The 20,479-nt window shown below is 36.8% G+C and overlaps 3 protein-coding genes across 3 annotated transcripts in view; all 3 read left to right on the plus strand.

Moving 5' to 3' along the window:
- The window catches only part of LOC140921308 (uncharacterized), a 34,365-nt gene that overhangs the window by 373 nt on the left and 13,513 nt on the right, over positions 1-20,479 (plus strand). The window lies entirely within an intron of this gene.
- Positions 1,146-10,946, plus strand: LOC140921283 (uncharacterized). Its single transcript, XM_073371274.1, has 3 exons — positions 1,146-1,480; positions 7,917-7,944; positions 8,525-10,946. Exons 1-3 carry the CDS (start codon positions 1,373-1,375, stop codon positions 9,532-9,534), a joined length of 1,146 nt encoding a protein of 381 aa, XP_073227375.1. The 5' UTR covers positions 1,146-1,372; the 3' UTR covers positions 9,535-10,946.
- On the plus strand, positions 2,402-7,938 carry LOC140936592 (uncharacterized). Its single transcript, XM_073386413.1, has one exon. The coding sequence runs from the start codon at positions 2,402-2,404 to the stop codon at positions 7,649-7,651; it is 5,250 nt and encodes a 1,749-aa protein (XP_073242514.1). The 3' UTR covers positions 7,652-7,938.

Consider the following 20,479-nt stretch of genomic DNA (forward strand, 5'->3'; position numbering starts at 1 on the left):
ACTACGCGACTGCAAGCCACGCGAACGACTTCTTAAAAGTTAAAAGCCATGCCAGAAAGTAACCTCTGCTGGCAGGGTAGGATTAACAAAACTTAAAAGGATTTATTGACTTTCCAATCACATTTATCAACCGAAGGCTCGTCCCGTACTAAAAACTGAGATCAGGCTCGCTTGCACTGAACGAAAAAATGGATTTTACTAGGGTGGCCAAATTACGGCAAATGTGTAGCAAATACCACATTTGCACAATTTGCTCAAATTTGCGCAAGAGCAAAGGCTGATATTGCACTAGATTTGCTATCCGTAGCAATGACGGTAAATGCCACATTCGCACAACATTTACATCTTGGCCAAAGATACTGGGCAGCCATGGATTTAAGAGTCATTTTCACATGATGGTTCGAATGTGTAGGCAAATATGTTTCTTTGAACTATATTTACACATTACGCAAATAATAGCGCAAATCTGTTGTTTTGCACAGCTTTTGTTTTAGATGTAAAAGCATGTAAACCCGTTATTTTTAAAACGTTTACGCAGCTTTGCAAATGCCAGCGAAGCATGTAATTGGAACAATGTTTGCTTGGGTTATGATGGGTGATCAAATTTTCATGAACCAGATTGCTTTACATAGCAATTGTAACCAAACTCTTTGTATTAAACATGTTTGCTCACGAAGCAAATGTTACCAAACTTAAACTTTGAACAAATTTTCTAGGGTATGCAAATTTGATCAAACACAAAATTTTGCTTGTAGCGGCAAATGTGGTTAAAAGCCAAGTTTTGAACAAAGTTGCTTGGGCAGAAAATCTGATCAAACTGTTAGTATTGTACAATTTTTCGCTCAGGTAGCAAATGTAATCAAATTCTGACTTTGATTTGGTTAGCAATAATTACTGTCATCAAACCCATAAAATTGAGCATGTTTTCTCAAGTAGCAAATGTAAATTCTAAGGTGTAAAGGAGCTTGCTTGGGTTGTAGCAAATGCGATAATTTAAAACCTTTCTAATTATTTTTAATTATAACATAGCTCAATTCAGGTTCTTAACAAGTTGCCATAAATTAAACTTGAAGTTCATAGCTTCAAACATCAAGATTACTGAAAGGAATTCTAGCAGTGACCTCCCATTAATGTTCAAATTATTGCGTTCGACGTTAGGAGAACGCTTCGTAATCTTTGGGGATCCTGTGGTCGATGGGATACCTGTGCATGCCAGGCGTGAAGATTCGAGATTTTTGGTTACTTGGACGGGCGATGTTCAAAATCTGCGCCATTTTGAATAATTATTAAGCGCGCGCACGAATTTTAAGCCCAATAGCCGGCCAAAGAAATTGCGGGCTCACCTGGTGGACATGCGCACACAACTATTTTTATGCGCAAGCAACTATACCTCGTGCGAGTGCGCACGCAACTATACCTCGTGCGAGTGCAAGCTGCTCGTGCGTCCGTGTCGCCTCCGTGGATATCTTTGGATTATTCGGTAAGTTCATTTATTTTTCTCAAACTTCATGCGATGTTTCTTAAAAAGTTCATCGCTTCAACTTGTCAAAGCCTTACCAGGAAACTTTTTAGTACTCCAAGAGCATGTAGAAAGCCCGATGTCGGCGTTGTCCGAACTACAACAAACCGAAGACCTTCGCTGCTCTCCTGCTTTGAATTGATGTCCTCGAATTTGCCGAACAACAAAGCAAATCAACCGAAAACTCTGACACAAAGTTGTCTCAAAGCAAATCTACCAAGCCATTGTGCTTTGACCCATAGCGGTCACAAATACAAACCAAACAAACCGAGTCATTGTACTCGGTGGCCATTGCGCCAAATGACCCGTTGTGGTCACAAAGCAAATAAACCGAGTCATTCTGCTCGATGGCCATTGCGCCAAATGAAAAGTGACAAAAGTCAAATGGTTACCGGGCTGATAAGTGGTGATTGTAGTTCACAAGATCATGATAAGGCTTTGACAAGTTATTCTTCTGAGAAAATTGAAAATCATAGTGTAACTATTTCTGAAAATGTTGAAGTTCGTAAGAAAAGAGTGAATTGTCAGAGGAAAAGGGACAGGGAACCATCTCGCGTTCCTGTTAAAATAATTCTAAAGGCACTAAGTAATACGAAGTCTAGGAATAGAATCAAGTCTTTTGTAAGACAACATCTTCCAGACAGTTCTTTTATCACTAATTTATGTAGAAATTACAACACCTGGAAATTCTGGTATACCAATGATCATTATTATAGTAAATTTGTTTTTTACATGAACATACAGAAAAGAAAATTTACAACAACAGATAACTATTCTACATGTAACTGTAGACAAACACATATCCGTGTGGCAGATTTAATGAATTCTGGTGGAAAAAGCTTTCCTCAAACTCATAATGATAATTCAAAATTAAATGGAGGTATGTCTCCTGAGAATGCTGTTAGTCATGATTTACCATGGGATTGTTTAACTGAAAGGCTTCGTCTCATAGGACTTATACCACATGATGTAGGTGGATTTGGAGATTGTTTCTTTAAATCAGTTTCGCACCAACTGTATAGGACTGCTGACTTGCATCTTGAAATTCGTATGGCTGGAATTGGCCATTTACAGAGTTACCCAGAATTGTATATTGAAAGCATTTCTAATGATCACTGGAATAACTATATTCAACAAATGTCAAAACAAGGCACATGGTGTGATAACATCATAATGCAAGCTGTGGCCAATGCATACAACTGTGTCATTCATATCACACAGTCTAATATAAATTCACCTGAAAGTACAATCTTAACTCCTGTTGCTGATCAGGATGGACGAAAGACAATATTTATTGGATATATTAACGAGTTGCATTATGTTTCAACATTGACTGACAAAAACAGTAGATATAAAAACAAACTCACATGCATAAAGAGAAAATTATCAGAAACCAATGAAAACAGACATGGTAGACTTCTTAAGCACAGAAATTACATGAAAAGAGTCAAATATACAGAAACAGCTAATGAAAGGGCAAGCAGACTTGAAGATAAGAGAGGCACTTATAGAAAAACAATGTCTGAAGAAACTGCTGAAAAGCGAAAAGAGAGACTTAAAAATAAGAGAGACACTTATAGAAAAAGAGTGTCTGAAGAAACTGTTGAAAAGCAAAAAGAGAGACTAAAAAGTTACAAAGACTCTTATAGAAAAAGAACGTCTGAAGAAACTGTTGAAAAGCGAAAAGAGAGACTTGCAAATAGGAGAGCCAGTTATAAAAGGTCTCAAACAATTTCTGCAGGACAAAAAGAGAGCTCTGCTGGTCCAGTTCACGAACAAAAACATGCACAAAATAACATGAACGATTTTCATAAGTCCAATCAGTATTCAGTTTGCCAATGCACTGTCTGTTTTGAAGCATGGCCATTGAAATCCAGTCCAAGGAAGGTTGATCACTACCAGTGTCAGAGGTGCATACGAGATAAACAACAACCAAAAAAGTTTTCTAAGGAAAATGACATGGTGCCATCATTAGTACCTTTACAACTGCAGGGGTTAACCCAAGTAGAAGAAATGCTTATTGCACGTGCACTTCCTGTTATGCGAGTTTACATAAAACCTGGTGGACAAAGGGGCTATTCAGGCCACTGTATCAATTTGCCTCAGGATATAGCTGAACTAGCACATTCTCTGCCTAGATACCCAAAAGATCTATCTGTTATTGTTGTTAAGATGAAAGGTAAAGAGAACAGTTTTAAAGATGTGACAGTGCGAAGGCAAAATGTAGCTGATGCACTACAATGGCTTGTTAATAATAACTCACACTACAAGGACATAACCATCAATCAAAATTCTTTAAATTCTTTACCAGAACATGGTGTTCCACATGGTCTTCTCTCGGTTGAAACAGAGAATATAGATTTGGATGCCACATGTGAACCTGACTTAGGTCCTCAAAATGAAGATGACATTGTTTATAATGAGGGTACTGAAATGAGTAGTTTTCTGCCTATTCCAGAGTGTCAGCAGCAAGAAATAGAAGCTGTGCGCCAACAATTGTCTAATGATTCTAATCACTTGCCCTGGCCAACAGTTGGCAGTGAACCATTAAACGAGTATGTAACTCCCTTTTTAGCAACAATGGCTTTCCCAACATTATTTCCAGATGGTAAGGGTGATCCTACTAACCCATCATTACGCCGAGATATACCACTCGGAGAAAGAGTAAAGCACCTTTTAAAGTTTGGAGAAAACAAGAATGGCAAATGGGTATATCGCTTTGCTACTCACCCCAGATTTGGTTACTGGGCATTGAATATGATACAAAGAAAACGTATTCTGCAACAGACAGGCATGTTCCTAAAACAAAACCCAGGAGAAGCTCATTTGACTGCTGAAGAGCTGCGGCAAATGGCAACTAGCAATAACACAAGTATGTTTATATCTAAGATATCACGCTATCTTAGTAACATTACTGGTTCTAATGCTTATTGGCAAAAAGCTAAAGAAGATTTAAAAGCAATAATAGCCCATGCTGGAGCTCCAACATTCTTTTTCACATTCTCCTCTGCTGATATGCATTGGCCTGAACTTCATGCAATTTTTGGCAACTCAGTCAGTAATAATTCAACTGACAACAAACGGCAGAATGTGATTAACAATCCTCATATTACAGACTGGTTCTTTACACAGCGTTTAGAAAGTTTTATTAAATACTGGTTATACAATTCACTAGATGCTGAGTGGCACTGGTACAGATTTGAATATCAAGCTAGAGGTAGTATACATTGTCATGGTGTAGCAAAGCTGAAAAATGATCCAGGTTTATGTAAACTCTCAGAAACAGCTCTAAAAGGCTATTTGGCTGAAATGTCCACTAATACAGCTGAGCAAGTCAATATACTAGAACTCAATCAACAGATAGTGGATGGGAAAAAGGCTTCCCAGGTAGTTTGTCAGTATGTAGATTGGTTATTGTCTACATATAATCCAGATCCACCAGATAATGGCACATGGGTGAAGCCCTCTATTCATCCTTGTCAAAAGCGTCACAAGGACCTTGTAAGTTTACAAGACTCTGAACAAGATTATGTTGATTTGTTGAATACTGTACAAAGGCACACTCGCTGTAGTACAAACTATTGTCTTAGAAAGAAACAAAACGAAACAGAACTGAAATGTAGATTTAAGTTTCCATTTGAACCTTGTGTTAATACAAAACTAGAGTTTGAGCCCATTCATACAAAAGATCGAAGCACTCAATACAAAGCAAAGATCATAACAAAGAGGAATGATAGCAGACTCAATAATCACCAACGACTTCAGCTTCAAGGCTGGAGGGCAAACTGTGATATTCAAGTGATCATTGATTATCATGCATGTGTTGAATACCTTGCAAAATATGCTTCAAAAGGTGAACCAAAGTCACCTGTAATGAAACTTGCATTTAATTCTATTGTCCGTAATTGCAACAACAATAGCAACCCTACAAAATTGATAAAAAAAGTGATAATGAAGTCACTTGGCCAACGTGACTTCTCTGCACAAGAGACTATGCATCATCTCATGTCACTGAAACTTGTCAGCTCATCATTTAATGTGGTACCTATTAGTCTAAATGGTTCACGTAGAATCAAAACTATAACAAATGATGGAGATACTGTAACCAATGACTCATTGCTTGATACTTACGCTAAAAGGGAAAAATATATTCAAACCATCCCAGATATAATGGCTCTTAATTTCATTCATTTTGCAACAAAATACAAACTTGTCAACAAAAAACTAACAGTTCAGCCTCATAACATGATTCCCAGAGTTTTTCCAGTATTTTCTTCTAATTCAAAAGGTCCAAATTTTGGACTTTATTGCAAATATCAGTTACTTAAGCACAAACCTTGGCATACTACACAAGACAATGCCTGGGATTGTCAGGAAGGCACTGATGAAATATACATCACAAAATGGAAGGAATTTCTACAAACACCATATGCTGAAGAGCATGTTCCTGACTGGTATGAAAAACTACAAAGTGTACAGAATAACACAGAAGAGGAACCAAATATAGAGCACTCTTCAGAAGAGCTTCCACAGCGTGAAGAGTGGATGGATTTAGCAGATCTCATACCTGGGTATTTTGTTAACCAAGATAATATAACACAACAAACCTCTCAGCCTGATTATGACTGGCAAAATGACAAGATTAAGTATGCAAATCACTTAATACAGGAAATGCCATCCTGGATAAAAACTAAGAAAGATACTTTGGATTCTACCTTTGGTTTGCAACAACAAAATATTGATGTTAATACATTCAGTGACATGCAAAGACATGCCTACAATATGGTGAAAGCACATTCTGAACAAGCCTGCCCTAAAGATCCATTGCTTCTTATTATACTTGGAGTTGCCGGTACAGGGAAAAGTTACCTCATTAATGCCATCCGAAACCTGCTCCAACACTCTTGTGCAGTGACTGCCACAACTGGCAAAGCTTCATTTAACATAAACGGATGTACAATCCATTCACTATTAAAATTGCCTGTTGGCCCAAGACATAACAAAGAATTAACAGGACAAGGGCTTGTCACATTACAAACCAAGCTGAAAGATATCAGTTATATCCTAATTGATGAATACTCTATGCTAGGACAAACATTGTTTGGCTGGATTGATAGACGCTGCCGACAAGCAACAGGCAAAAATGACGAAGTATTTGGTGGTAAATCCATGATATTAGTTGGTGACCCAGCTCAATTGCCTCCAGTGGCAGATAAGCCATTATATCATTCGAGACCCTCCAGTTCTACAGGTGAACAAGGCTATTTAGCTTATCACATGTTTGGCAATGTTGTAAAACTGTCAGTAAACCAGAGGGTTCAAGGCTTAAATCAACAGCAAGCTCAGTTTAGAGATTTACTCATACGCCTTCGCACAGGAGATTCTAATGAGCAAGATTGGAAACTTCTTTTGGCAAGACAGCCTTCCATAGCATTGAACGTGAATGAGTTTCAAGATGCCACTAGGCTCTATTTCAGCAATGAAGAAGTTGCTAATTATAACTTTGAACAGTTATCAGAACTTCATCAGCCAATAGCCTGCATCACTGCACGTCACTCTAGTGATATAGCTAAGAAAGCAAGTTCGGATGACATGTCAGGTTTACAACCGACCATTTTCCTTGCAAAAGGTGCACATGTAATGCTTACCATGAACCTATGGATAGATGTTGGACTTTGTAACGGTGCAACTGGAACGGTTGAAGATTTCATTTATGCAAACAACCAGCAACCACCAGACTTGCCTGTCGCTGTCATAGTAAAATTTAATGAGTATAGAGGTCCATCTATCAGTGATAGCATTCCACGATGTGTGCCTATATGCCCAATAACAATAACCTCACAGACACTAGATGGTTTACATGAGAGACAACAGTTGCCTCTCAAACTTGCTTGGGCAATCACAATACACAAGAGCCAAGGGTTAACACTGCCAAAAGCATGGATTGACATTGGTCAGACTGAAACTACTGCAGGCATTTCATATGTAGCTATAAGCAGAGTGAAAACACTTTCATCTTGTATTATTGAACCAATGACTTTTGAAAGACTTAAGAGTCTTAAGAAATCCACTAATTTAAAATATAGACTTGAAGAAGAAAGCAGGCTATATAATCTAGCAAATATAAATTGATCCCAAGTTGAGTGATGCGAACAAAGTCACTCACAACAGTACAGCACCCAAAATTGATTAATTAGAATAAATTGATTATACGGCCTTCAACACATGCATACATAAATGATTTTTTTTTATGGTTATAAATAGTTCACTTTCCAACTACATTTAAAGCAAAGTTCCATGTAATGTTTCAGAGTGTTGTATTAACTAGGGTTTAAAGGTATTTTAAACACCCTCCTAAAACATCTGTATACATCCTTATTTTTTTTTTTTTCAACAGACAAGACAGAGATCTAATATGGCTTCAGGTATGTATCTCCCGGTCATACTTAAATATTATGGTTATACGTTCCTTTCTTCTATTAAACTAATGCTTCTTGTTTTAAAATCATTTTATAACCTTACCTGCTCTATATGCTCTCATTAATAAAACATATTATTTTGAACATCTAGGTATTAGATGTACACTGTTTCCTATCACTTTTGTCACCCTTTAATGTTCTCATGTAGTTATATGATACAATTTATTTTTCCCACACCTCTTGCATGTTGGTGGCGAACTTTGGCCAAAATATCACTGTTATTTGTACTAAAAATAATCTTAATTACAGTAATTAATGAGTGGTGAACTGCTCCTGTTTTGCTAAATTTTAACACTTCCCCTTCTATTAAGCCCTTCCTTTCTATTTAGCCCCCCCCCCCCCCCCCAATGCGCCTTAAAACAATAAGCCCCCTGTGGGCTTAATAGAGGATTTACAGTACATGAAACAAGGAGACTAATATTTACACATATGTTTTTTTCAAATAACACAAGCTACCTTATGCAGTAATCCCATCCATGCCAAATTTATTACATTAATCTAAATATCTTTTTACCTCCTCCTACAGAAAAACAAGACATAACTTGCTTTGTGCATAATGTCTCACCAGTAAAAAAATCTGGACCAACAAGCTACTTTAACTGCCACCTTCAGACAGAGAAAGATCTCATTGGCAGTGTATGCTTTGCAACTGAAAAGAAGGAAACTCTTGATGCAATGGCCGCACAAAGATCACCGGTTAAAATTTCAAATTTTAACATCAGCAATAAGTATGGACGAAGTGATGTAGTAATAAACAGGAACACAACCATCACTTCAACAACAGCTGATTTTCCATACAAAGCACAAGATGATGTCACATCAATTGCATCCTTGTCAAAAGTAGCACCACAACAGCTAGTGTCAATAAAAGGAAAGATATCACATCTAAGTGCGACCAAAACTATAGTCATCCAAGATTCTCCTGTCAAAAAACAGGAAGGCTATATAGTTGATCCATCTGGTTACATAAAAGTTATTTTCTGGGGTGAGCATGTTGACAGCGTCACACCACAGTCCACCTATTTCTTCAACAACTTGAGAATAAAAGTATCTCAGAATCAAAGATACTTGAACACACCAAAACAAGATAATTTATACACCATCAAGGACGCTGAACCCTTCAAACAAACATTACCTGAAGTCAGTGACATCTCAACAACAACAGAAACCATTGGAGAAATACTAGGAATAAGCAGTGTCACCAAATACAACTGTTGTTGTTCATGTTCAAAAAAAGTTACAATCAAGGGAAAAATTGCAGTCTGCGATAACTGCAAAGTAACACAAAAGGCAACCAGCTGCAGTGTAAAGTGGACACTCAAGATCCATATCCAAAACTCCAAACAACCACTGCAGAAGCTTCAGCTACAGGTTTATCAAGAAGCAGTGCCAAAGTTGTTTTCAATTTGTCACTTAATTGCAAATGAAACAACAGAGGAGGAAATCACAGAGGCTGTCTTAAACCTAGACACAGTTAAAGTATGCTTTGACACGCAAACGCGAAAACTTGTGGACATTGAAAAAATTGCCATTTAACATGTTTTGTTGCATTTTCCTTTGTAACAAACCAATCTCTAGTAACTATTTAAGTTACTAATAATTCATGCTATGAGATACAAACACTAAAACTTTTAGATATCGCAAAAACTTTTATAGCACTTAATTTTTGAATTTCATATTAAACTTTCTTGAAACTATTCCATTTACTATTATTCATGTTACTGTTAGAAAAATTAGTCTCGCTCATTTAGTATCTAAACTACATTGTAAATGAGTAGATTCTCATGTTTTAATTATTGCATTTTACCTTGTGACTAATCGAGTTAGTATCATCCAGGGCCCAGTTGTTCAAAAGACGATTACTGCTAACCCACGATTAAAGCTTAATCAAAGATTTAATCTCTTTTGTTTAAAAAGATTTCAAAAGCTAATTATAAGCTGCACATGAAGTCAAATCGAAAAATAAAACTAAAGAGCAAGAATCCTTAAGAAAATCTCTTTTGGTTATTAATTTAACTGGAATAAAAATTGACGCTAACCCTGGGTTTGCTTAATCGCGCTTTGAACAACCCGGCCCTGGTTACTGTTAAGATAAGAAAAATAGTTAAACAATGCTATGACACACAAACACGAAATATTTAGACATGGAAAAAAATCTAAGTTTCATAGCATTTTGAACTTCATCACAGCTTCATGTTCCAGTTCTTGTTATAAAATTTAGTCTATCTCTTTCAGTTTTTCAAGATACTGAGTAGATTGACATGTTTTTTTACATTTTCTCTTGCAACTAACCAATCCCATGCAACTATTCAAGTTACTATTCATGTTACTATTAAAATTTTTTTGTTAAACTATGGTATGACATGCAAACACCAGAACTTTTAAACATTGCAAAAAGTTTCATAGCATTACCAACTTCATAACTTTCTTGAAACTATTCAATTTACTATTATTCATGTTACCGTTACAAAAATTAGTCTCACTCATTTAGTATCTGAACTACATTGTAAATGAGTAGATTGACATGTTTTAATTATTGCATTTTACCTTGTGACTAATCGAGTTAGTATCATCCAGGTTACTGTTAAGTTAAGGAAAAATTGTTAAACAATGCTATGACACACAGACACGAAACGTTTAGACATGGAAAAATCTAATTTTCATAGCATTTTGAACTTCATCATAGCCTCATGTTGTTGTTATAAAATCTACTCTATCATTTTCAGTTTTTCAAGATACTGAGTAGACTAACATGTTTTGTTACATTTTCCCTTGCAACTAACCAATCCCTTGTAACTATTCAAGTTACTATCATTCATGTTACTGTTACAAAAGTTAGTCTCCCACAATCAGTATCTAAACTACATTGTAACTAAGTAGATAAACATCTTTGGTTACATATTTGGGTTTCACTATTAAAGTTGCTATTGTTCATGTTGCTCTTTAAATACTTCGTCTTTCTCATTTAATCTCTCAACTAATTTCCTCCTCTGTTTTTGTATGATTTTAGCTAAATTCATTGAACTTCGAACGCACTTATTAATCTTTGATTACTACTAGTTTATTTCATAAAGCATAGTGGCTTACGCGTTATCACAGACTTAAGTTACAAACTACAGTATACATACAGCTCTTCATATTAATTCCAAATTTTACAGTTTGTTAATGTTTACTCGTCTCCACTCTATACTCTATCAGATCATTACTAACTATTAATATTGTAAGAAAAGTGTTCTGCAAAAGACATCTAAATGTGTAAGATATTCTACGTGGGTGGTTCAGAGTTGCCTCTGACCTATTTCAGTTGTTTAGGTTTTTGCAACTCAGTTAAAAGTCCTTTTACCCGTGGACCATTATTTACTTATGAGAAGACTATTTCTTACTTAAACTTTTGTATCTAAGGACAAAATCCTGTTCCACCTAAATGGAACCCTCAAGGCATCAATCATAATAAATTATGAGTATTTTTGTATTTGTTGCTATTTTACAGATTAAACAAAATTTGATTCTGGTGTCATTTTTAACTCGTCGGTACGGGCGAGTTATTGCGAGGACAGGGATATGCAAATGAGTCACTCGCTCACTCTTAGTAGACGCACTTCGTAATTAATCGGGTGCGAACTCGAGAGCGCGAAGATCTATCGTTTCCAAAGAAGCTCGCGCTCGCCGAAGTTCGGTGGCATCAAATTCCTCGCTGAGAGCGTGCATCGTGCGCTACAGCACGGTTAGAGGATAGAGGTCTTACCAAATTTAAGACGTGCAGGAATCTTTCAGATCAGTACGATTCAAGAGCCTTTGACTCGTCCAGGCGTTAAACTTGACGAGAAGATGAGCATTTGCCCTTCGACTCCTTCAACTTCAACGCTGGCTTGATCTCCTACCTTGTAGTAATGTAGTAGGTTATGTGTATGAATGAATGTAAGGTAAATAAAGGCACTTCTTCTTCTTCTTCTTCTTAAGGACTCCCCAAGATCACGGAAGGAAATGGAGATGATTTTGAGCATTAGCTTTAAAATGACTGCGGAAATCGAGATAAGAAAACTTAAGCTTATGTTTTGCTTCCTACTTCGCGGAGGAGTTGTGTCGGCTTAGTATCGCATATGTTCTTTCATTGCCATGAAATGCATTTACATTGTTTTTTACCGTCAGTAGCCTGGTTTCAATTAGCCTTAATTTCATCCGATTGCTTCGAGTCGTTTTTTAATCGGTTAAGTATGGCTCGATCGCTTGCCGGCGGAAGTTCCATGGAAAAGGCATTAAGCAGGGCACCCAACGTCAATTTTCGGAAAATATCTGTTCGGAAGACGATTTGAAATCTAGAATTTTCCGAACATTTTTTGTAAAATTTCTTGCTTGCCTACCTCTCCTAGGATTTTCGAACATCATAAAATTGGTGTAATTGCCCATTTTTAACGGATTTTTACCCTAAAAAGCTCACCTAGAGTTTTCGGGAGCCTTTTTTCTGGCTGAAATTTTCGAAAAGGTAAGTTTTGATCCCTATGATTTTCGGATCTCGAGACTTTCAGCTAGGAAATCCGAACAGATGAAAAATTTTTAGGGGATAAAAAATTGCCTATATCTACCGTTGAAATACTTAAATACGTTTAACAATGCTATGTTTAAGTGGTTTAGAACTATATTCTCGTTGGGTGCCCCTGATTAAATTTCACCGCGTCATGCGAACATCCTCAACGGCGTAGTGGCTATGTGAGGTCGGTTAACCCGAAGGTTCCGGGTTCAAATTCTGCTAGGAAACTTCTATTTCCCTTCTTCCTTTTTTTTTTTTCTTTTTTGTTTTGTTTTGTTTGCTTATTTGTTTGCTGCTTTTTTTGTTTTGTTTTGTTTTTTTTTAAAAATATATACCTAAATAACTGTTGATAAATAACAATTATTCACCGAAGTGGAGGTGGCTAGTAGTGGCTATTTACCGAACGGCTGCGGTGGTCGCTTTCTTCGCGACAAATAAAACTTTTGAAGGCGTTTGTTTAGCTCTTGCAGGGACGTTTCTTCAAAAGGAGTTGTCAATTCTTTTTTGTATTTAAAATCGTTCTGTAAAAAAGATTATTAAATTTAGTTTTAAGCTTATTTATGAACAAGTCAACTATTTAAAGTAACGCAAGGCTTAAGTTTAATTTGCATTTGTAAACAAAAAACTTTTTCCACCGGTTTTATCGATAAATTCAAGTCAAAAATACAAAGCTTTACCTGTTAAAACTTCCAAACCGAATCTCGTCACCTTCTTCATGTATTTTGGGAATAGCTTGATTGATCAGTTGTGAAATTTCTTAGTTTGTTACGGCAGCAAACCGGGATGGCATTTTGCTCGCAACTTAAGCCAGTTTGGCGTAGCTCGCTCGGAGGAAGTGGAGGTGAATCAGTGAATAGTATTGTGTTTCCAGAACAAGGATAGTATATTTATAATCTGAATTTCTATCATTTCCTAAAATTTACCGTGGGAAAACCAGAGGTGATAACTAATTGATTATTTTCTAAACAACGTACCCACGAGCTGACGTTAGTCTTTCTTTGATTTTCTTTAGGCTTTATTAGAATGAAAGGGCTAATTCTTGTTACCAATTTACAATTTTTGCTGGTATAGCAACTAGGTTATGGCATTTAACAAATTAAGAAATGGTTTAGGTACATGTAGCTTTTAAAATTCAGATCAGATTTCTTTAACTTCATTTTTGTTGCTAATGGTTGCTGTATAGCATTGGATATGCTCTTAGAGGAAGTACCAGCTGGAGCTTCCGGTATTTCCCCCTTCTTAGAAAATTGAGGGTCATTAAAGTAATGACCAGCTGTAAGTAGTCCAAAGCTTGTCAACCATGTCACTGTAGTTGGTCCCAATGCAAGAACTTAATATTATTATTTTAAACTCAGTATATACATGTAATACAAAAGGTTGATCTAGCTAACCTGGAAAATAACTATACTCCTGTCTCTCATTGGTCTTTTTCTTGAGTCATGTTGCAATTCTTTGCAAAATTCCAGACTGAATCATGACAAAGAGCATGGTGTATCTAGATTTGTTTTGTTTTTTGTTCAAGCAGGTCAGTTGCAATTGCTGTAATCGATACACATGTACTCAGTGAAGTGGTGCCAGCAGAACTCAAATGCCTCCAGTTAAGAAAATAGATTTAAAAGAAACATTTGTTCATTAATTGGCTTTTTGAACCTGTTGACTGGTACATTACTTGCAAACAATAGCCAAAGGATTCTAATGAAAAATTTGTCACCTCAACCAATTTGCAAACGTGCCACCAGAATTCTCAGGGCACTTGGTTGGGAATTCCCTGGCTGGGACTTGTCTCACCTTGCCAAATTTGGGATTTTTATGGGTATTCTTTAAATAACCTAAAATATCCAAAAATGGGAATCCGTTATTTGTTTCTGTGAAATCAACACCATCAGGATTTTTTTTCTAAAAAACAGTGTCCAGTGTTCTACCCAGGTCAGGCTAGGCGGGCCGCCTGGCTTAATTTACTGGAAATCGTTGCCGCCTGGCTCAAAACCAAAGATCTATCCTATTGGATACTGATGTTGGCATCTAGAACTAGGTACTTCAGGGACAAAATCACTCAATAACGTTGATGAAACATTATCCAATGTTGTTTTTACTTGTGTTTTCTCGTAATTAACTGATTGTAAAAGTGATTTACCATTGGATGAATATGTTTAAACCTTTGATGCACTCGTTTCACCTAACAGCGAGCATCTTGAAATTGACCGACAAACTTAAGGGCCCTTCAGGAGTAAGGAATGAAACTCCAGCGCTCATTCAGCAGTATCACAACTCACAATGGAAAACTCAGACAGTCAACCCAAGATGCTTGGAACAAAAAAGAAAAGCTTGTCAAAGCAAATTGATTTTTTTACTGACTACAAGCACTGTCAAAAATCTGAGTCAGAAGACCCCGTGGCCTTCCCAAAATCCTGGGGAGAACACTAGTGTCATAAACAGAGAGTGATTAAAGGATTGTTGTATTTCAAGAGCTACATGTACATGTACCTGTAAGTATGACCCGTCGTAAATAATTTGGAATTTCTTAAAGGGCATTGGATTAACTTATATTTCCTTGTCACAAAGCAAATTTAGGAGCATCATCTGGTGCTCTTGCTCTAAGGAGAAGCCATTCCTCCTTTCCATTGTCTTTGAGTAATGACAGGCTTACATGTGATTGTTTTAATTTTGCTTTACTGATCAGCATGGCAAAGAGGTTTTTACGAGCTAAGTTGTTGACTCCTCCATGGTAGAGGCCGCCTGCAAAGCACTTTTCTCGGATTTGTCATCTCCTTAATCTGTATTGCCCTGCTCTGAAGATGTACTCCACGTTTACACAAGCCGGCTTTTGAACTTACAACAATCCTTCTTCGAAAAAGAGGTTGACTGGAAAGGGTTGTCTCTTTAACTTTTTCTGCAACAAACAGAAGTTTTACATAATTGAGACCATTAATATTGAAACTAAAGTTGTAGATAGTTGTCATGAAAAATACTATTGTCCTTTTCTGTCTAAATATTCTAACCTTTAAAAGGATGGAGGTTGCTATTAGATATAATTATTACTGGCTGCAGTCGCACTAACTGTACTAGGTGACTAAACTTACTTATTTCAGTTATTTCCTGAGTTAACTAATATTAAAATTAACTAGTTTTAACAAATTGCTGGCTCGTAACTTTCATGTCTCAAATCTAACCCCAAGCGGTCATCGTAATCCTGATTACACTGTACTACTTATACTAGTTTGGATAATTTCATGCAAATTTTCTCATCTGTCACATTTATTTGTTTTTTCCTTCACGTTAATTAGTTACATATCTTCTACTTTGGATTTAACGGTCACTCCTGAAGATGTATGTTGAAGCATACGAAACGTCAAGTTCGATACTATAAAAGTCAGTTATACAATGCGTGTGTTATTTCTGATGTTTGTAACCACAGTTCGTCTGTTGATCATGATATCCTTTTACACCCCAGGTCAGCTGTGATCAAAAAAGTGGTCTTTTTCAAACTAGTTTTTCAATTTTTAACCGTTTGAGCTGAGACTTTGCGCAATAATAGAACTTTGTATTCCCAACAATCTTAGTTTTGGATTTTTGATTTTAATGGTTTTTGGCGGGAAAATGACGTCATTTGATTGGCAGTAAAAACTAGTTTTCGACTTAGAGTGGTTTTCGTTTGAGTGTCGTAAAACCAAAACCAAAGTAATTACTCTGGCCAATCACATAGGACACAGACAATACATTGAACCAATCAAAACTCGAAGTAATTACATGTGGCTGACGCAAAGCGCGGGAAAATGCATGCGAGCCCGTCACAATTGACTTTGGTTTTACTTCTGATTGGATGAAAAGGTGGCGCGAATCTTTTAAGCCAATCGCATCGTGTAGAAAGTGCAAAACCAATTACTTTTCGACACTCAAATGAAAACCGCTCTATGGCATAAGAAACTAAAACTTTTAAAAAAGCTTACAGAGATGAGCTGCAGCATCTGAGACTTGTTTGATGACAGCTGAAGCAGACAGAGTTTTGAGTCATCGTGTGATGTTTTTACCCGTCTTTTTCCACTGGATCTACAAAATGAAATACAGCTGCTATAAACAGTCTAGTGTTATTCTTGGCTGGCTTATTTACTGCGTTGTGGTTGAGAAATGCGCCGCCTTGAGTCAATATAAGGAAAAATAGCAAGCACGGCGAAGGCGGCATAAAACTTGAGGCTTAAATCTGCAAGGTTTTATTCGTGACTCAGGATTTTCAGAGACACTTTACTCTCAGAAACGTCTTCGGGAATAACAATTGTTGACCTTTAAATGCTCATTTGCATTATATTTCTTATCTTGGTTGTTAGTCAAGATCTCTTTCTTACATGATCGCTTTTCCAGTTGTTGTTTTCAGTCGCCCGTGAACACCGCATGCAAGAATACTTAAAATGCCGCGTCTATCAAATGAATATGGTATTTTAGAAGTAACATGCAAACGAAAATGATTCTGAGACCTCTTCTTCATTACTAGCGTTCACTCAATTACTCGACAGCTCGCATTGTGAGTTTTGGCGCTTGGCAAAATTCAGAGTAGGCTGGTCGAGACGGGTGATTTTGTAAACTGAATTAAAATATTTTTTTCCGAAAATTTTTGCTCAAAGCCCATTATTACCCTGCATACATGGCAGATTGGCCTGACTGAACAGTCCTGTCTAATGGTGAATTCTCTATATAAAAATGTTTTATGATGTTGTTATTTTTATAATTTGCTGTGGAAGGGAAGCGTGTGTTTCGATCGTCCTGAACCCTGAATGAGTGCAATTTGTCTTGTAAGATTATTCCGTTGAAAAACTGTAGAATTATAATTAAAATAGGAAAAAAAATGACAAAAAAAGTGTCCGAGGTTTACCTCACCACTTAGAAAATGTCAGAAAATATAAAGAATGACATTCTGGCTAGCGATATTTCGGTTATTCATCGTTAAATGAATATGAATAACATACTAAGTTTTACAAAAAGTATTTTCAATAATCAGTGAAATTTGAGCGAACAAAAAATCGGAACGAACTTTTGAAACACCCTGTAGATGTTGTTTGATTTAAATTCTGTCCCAGGTCTGAAAACAAACAAAGGCTGGTTTACGCGCTCCCAGCTGGAATTGTAGCGAGCCACACAAAACAAATCCGACCTGATTTTTCATTTTGGCCTTTCCTTTAGGCAGAGAGACACCGATAAGTTATAACGAGTAAATTGGCTGCCACCGGGGACTATGGTGTCTTTACGGCCTTTATAGCATAAAACTATGAAACAAAGGTCATACAAACATAGGTCAAACCAACTCTGACCTTGCTTATATGTTCTATCACTGATATTATTTGAGTTTTTATTCCTCTCTTTACTGCTGCTGCCAATTATTTCAACATGATGGTGTCCAACAAGAAAGCTCTTGCTACTTTGGACACCGTACAAATGTCTTTTATTCGTTAATTATTATTTGTCAGCTACTTTATTTTCCTGCCTATGTACACTTATGTAAATATCTCATATAGTGTGAATAAAGAATTGAATTGAATTGAATTGAATTGTAGGTGGGCACAAAGGTGATTTTTCTTGGGAAGAATTTGTTTTCAACGCCTAATCCACTGTGGCCAAAAGTGATTTCTATTATATTTATTAGGTGTACAAATGAGACTATTACTCGATGTAAGATTTTATAGATGTTGCTTTATTCTTGCACTGTTTAGAAATTATTTTTTCTCGTAAGTCACCCAGCCTCACCCTTAAACGTCATATACAGGGTGTTTCAAAAGTTCGTTCCGATTGTAAATTGTATTTTTCTCAAAGCATTTAATGCTTTTTTAGGCAAATGTAAACTGATTCAGGTAAGAAATTTATCTAAATAACCGTTCAAAGCAATTTCAAACTAAAATTTGAAGTTTTGCCCCAAGTGTGCACGTGCGCGAGTCTTTTCCCACCATATTTTTCCTGCCCATTTTGTAGGTTTCCTATTTTCGTTTTTTGCCGTTTTCTTTAATTTTTTCCACTCTGTCACGAAAATGAAGGCCTAGACTGTTTGCGCTAAAGCTGAGGCACTCTATTTTTTTGGTTCACATTCCGTCAAAGAAACTGTTGACTGAAGTCTGAATGATTTAAGTGAACAAGTGGTCGAAAGTACAGACTTTAGAAGACAAACCAAGGAGTGTATGACCGTCTTTTTTTAAATGTGTGAGAAATGTTATCGAAAAAGCTGTACTACGTAATAAATCTACAAGACAGAAAGGTGAAAAAAAACTTCAACTTCACAATATCAAAGTTTCGAGCACAACGGTATGAAGATATATGATCAGCAAAGGTTGGAAAGCCTTGAAGAGAAAAAGGCGGCGCACATGCAGACATGGTGTCAGAAGGATTTGCAAACCTTATAGCAAAGGGCGACCGGCTAGCAAATTCACATGATGTGAACCCTCTGGAGATCATCTGGATTATCGTTGACCAGAAAACATACAAAGAACCTATGGTCGGCCATTTGTTTCAAAATGACGACACGATATACGTGCGGTTTTTTCCCACGTATACTTGCAATCATTCCTGCTACACGATATACGCGCGTTCTTTGTCACGTATACTTCCGTTTTATTTCCAAGTATATGACCATTTTCTTACAAACGCGCATATATATGCGCACAAAAAAACCCATGTATATGCGTTACAAACAAGCATGTGGTATATGCGGTCGCAGAAAGTCGTCGTATAAGAGGCACCGAATTATACCGTCAGCAAAAAAACCCTTCATGTACGATGAAGCTGAAAAGTAACTTCAGTTTGAATCAAGCATGGCTGCAATGCCCGCGTAAATTTCGAGCAAGATTTCGTTCTTATTCATTGGCCCTCACAGTAGTGGTGGTTGTTGGCTCCCCGAAAACGGATTTGTTGGAATCCGTGGATTGTTTCTTGAGAGACTGTGTACGCTATTTCACAAAACACGACTCATAAGCTCTTGATGTAATGTGAAAAATGACCTTGAGACCTTTCATCTTTTCTCTCTCGCACGCGAATTATCACCTTTTCGCCTCCACGAACACGTTCTAAGCCTCCTAGTCTCGAAGCTTTTTATTATTTCCCTGGTATTCTCACTGACTGTAATAGCCTTCTACCTGCCTCTCTTTCCTTAATGCTCCTCCACTTTAATTGTGATTTTCATGGTTAACTAACACGTTCTCGTTCAACTTGCATAAAATGTCCCTCAGGTATCAATTTGCTATTAGTTCTCAAGCCCCAATTATTTGGCCACGGATATCCCACTGATATTCCCTCTACTGTCCGTAACAGCCTTACCACCACTGACTTTAAATAGAAATCAAAACTTTACTTTTTAAGGATTATCATAGTTTATTGTTAGCTTATTTGTCACTAGCACTTCTAGTTTTACCTCCGCTATAGGACTGCTTGCATTACTAGTAATTTAAGTTTTGTATCTTGTTTTAGTTTTGAAATTTCGCCTTCATTGGCTTCGTTTCTACATAAAAAAATTTCTGTCATTTTGACCACAGGTCGTATAAGCCCCCTGCTTTGGCTTTATTGAGTTTTGTACTATATGAACGATGGAATAATAAAGTTAAAGTTAAAGTTAAAGTTACTAGCACTACAGAAAATTACATGCATACTGAGTAATCATCTCCTGTGGTTTATGGTTCTTTAGGTGTTCCTGCTGGGAGTTGACATGCAGTTGTAAAGTGTTTTAATTTTCTTTGACCTCTGTTTAAGCCTAAAGCTTTAATTTAATATTACGGAGCCCTAAATAAAGATTTTAGTTTCTATGGTTTTCTCCGTAAATCCTGGATCTGCGGAATAACTACATGCATACATGTAAGTTTCTTTGTCCGGGAATGTGATTATTTCTTGCTATGCCAGGGGAGAGGGTACTCCCTATGATGGCCTATACGGGGAGGCTCCGCCCGAAATCCCGGAGAGGTACTTAACAAATATTTGTACGGGGAG

Source organism: Porites lutea, chromosome 1 (genome assembly GCF_958299795.1).
Source record: "Porites lutea chromosome 1, jaPorLute2.1, whole genome shotgun sequence".
Lineage (NCBI taxonomy): Eukaryota > Metazoa > Cnidaria > Anthozoa > Scleractinia > Poritidae > Porites > Porites lutea.

Coding starts and splice junctions, on each gene's coding strand:
- LOC140921283 (XM_073371274.1), top strand. CDS start 1,373: ATGCGCAAGCAACTATACCTCGTGCGAGTGCGCACGCAACTATACCTC. Junction 1,481..7,916: donor GGATATCTTTGGATTATTCG/GTAAGTTCATTT, acceptor TTTTTTCAACAG/ACAAGACAGAGATCTAATAT. Junction 7,945..8,524: donor GAGATCTAATATGGCTTCAG/GTATGTATCTCC, acceptor CTCCTCCTACAG/AAAAACAAGACATAACTTGC.
- LOC140936592 (XM_073386413.1), top strand. CDS start 2,402: ATGTCTCCTGAGAATGCTGTTAGTCATGATTTACCATGGGATTGTTTA.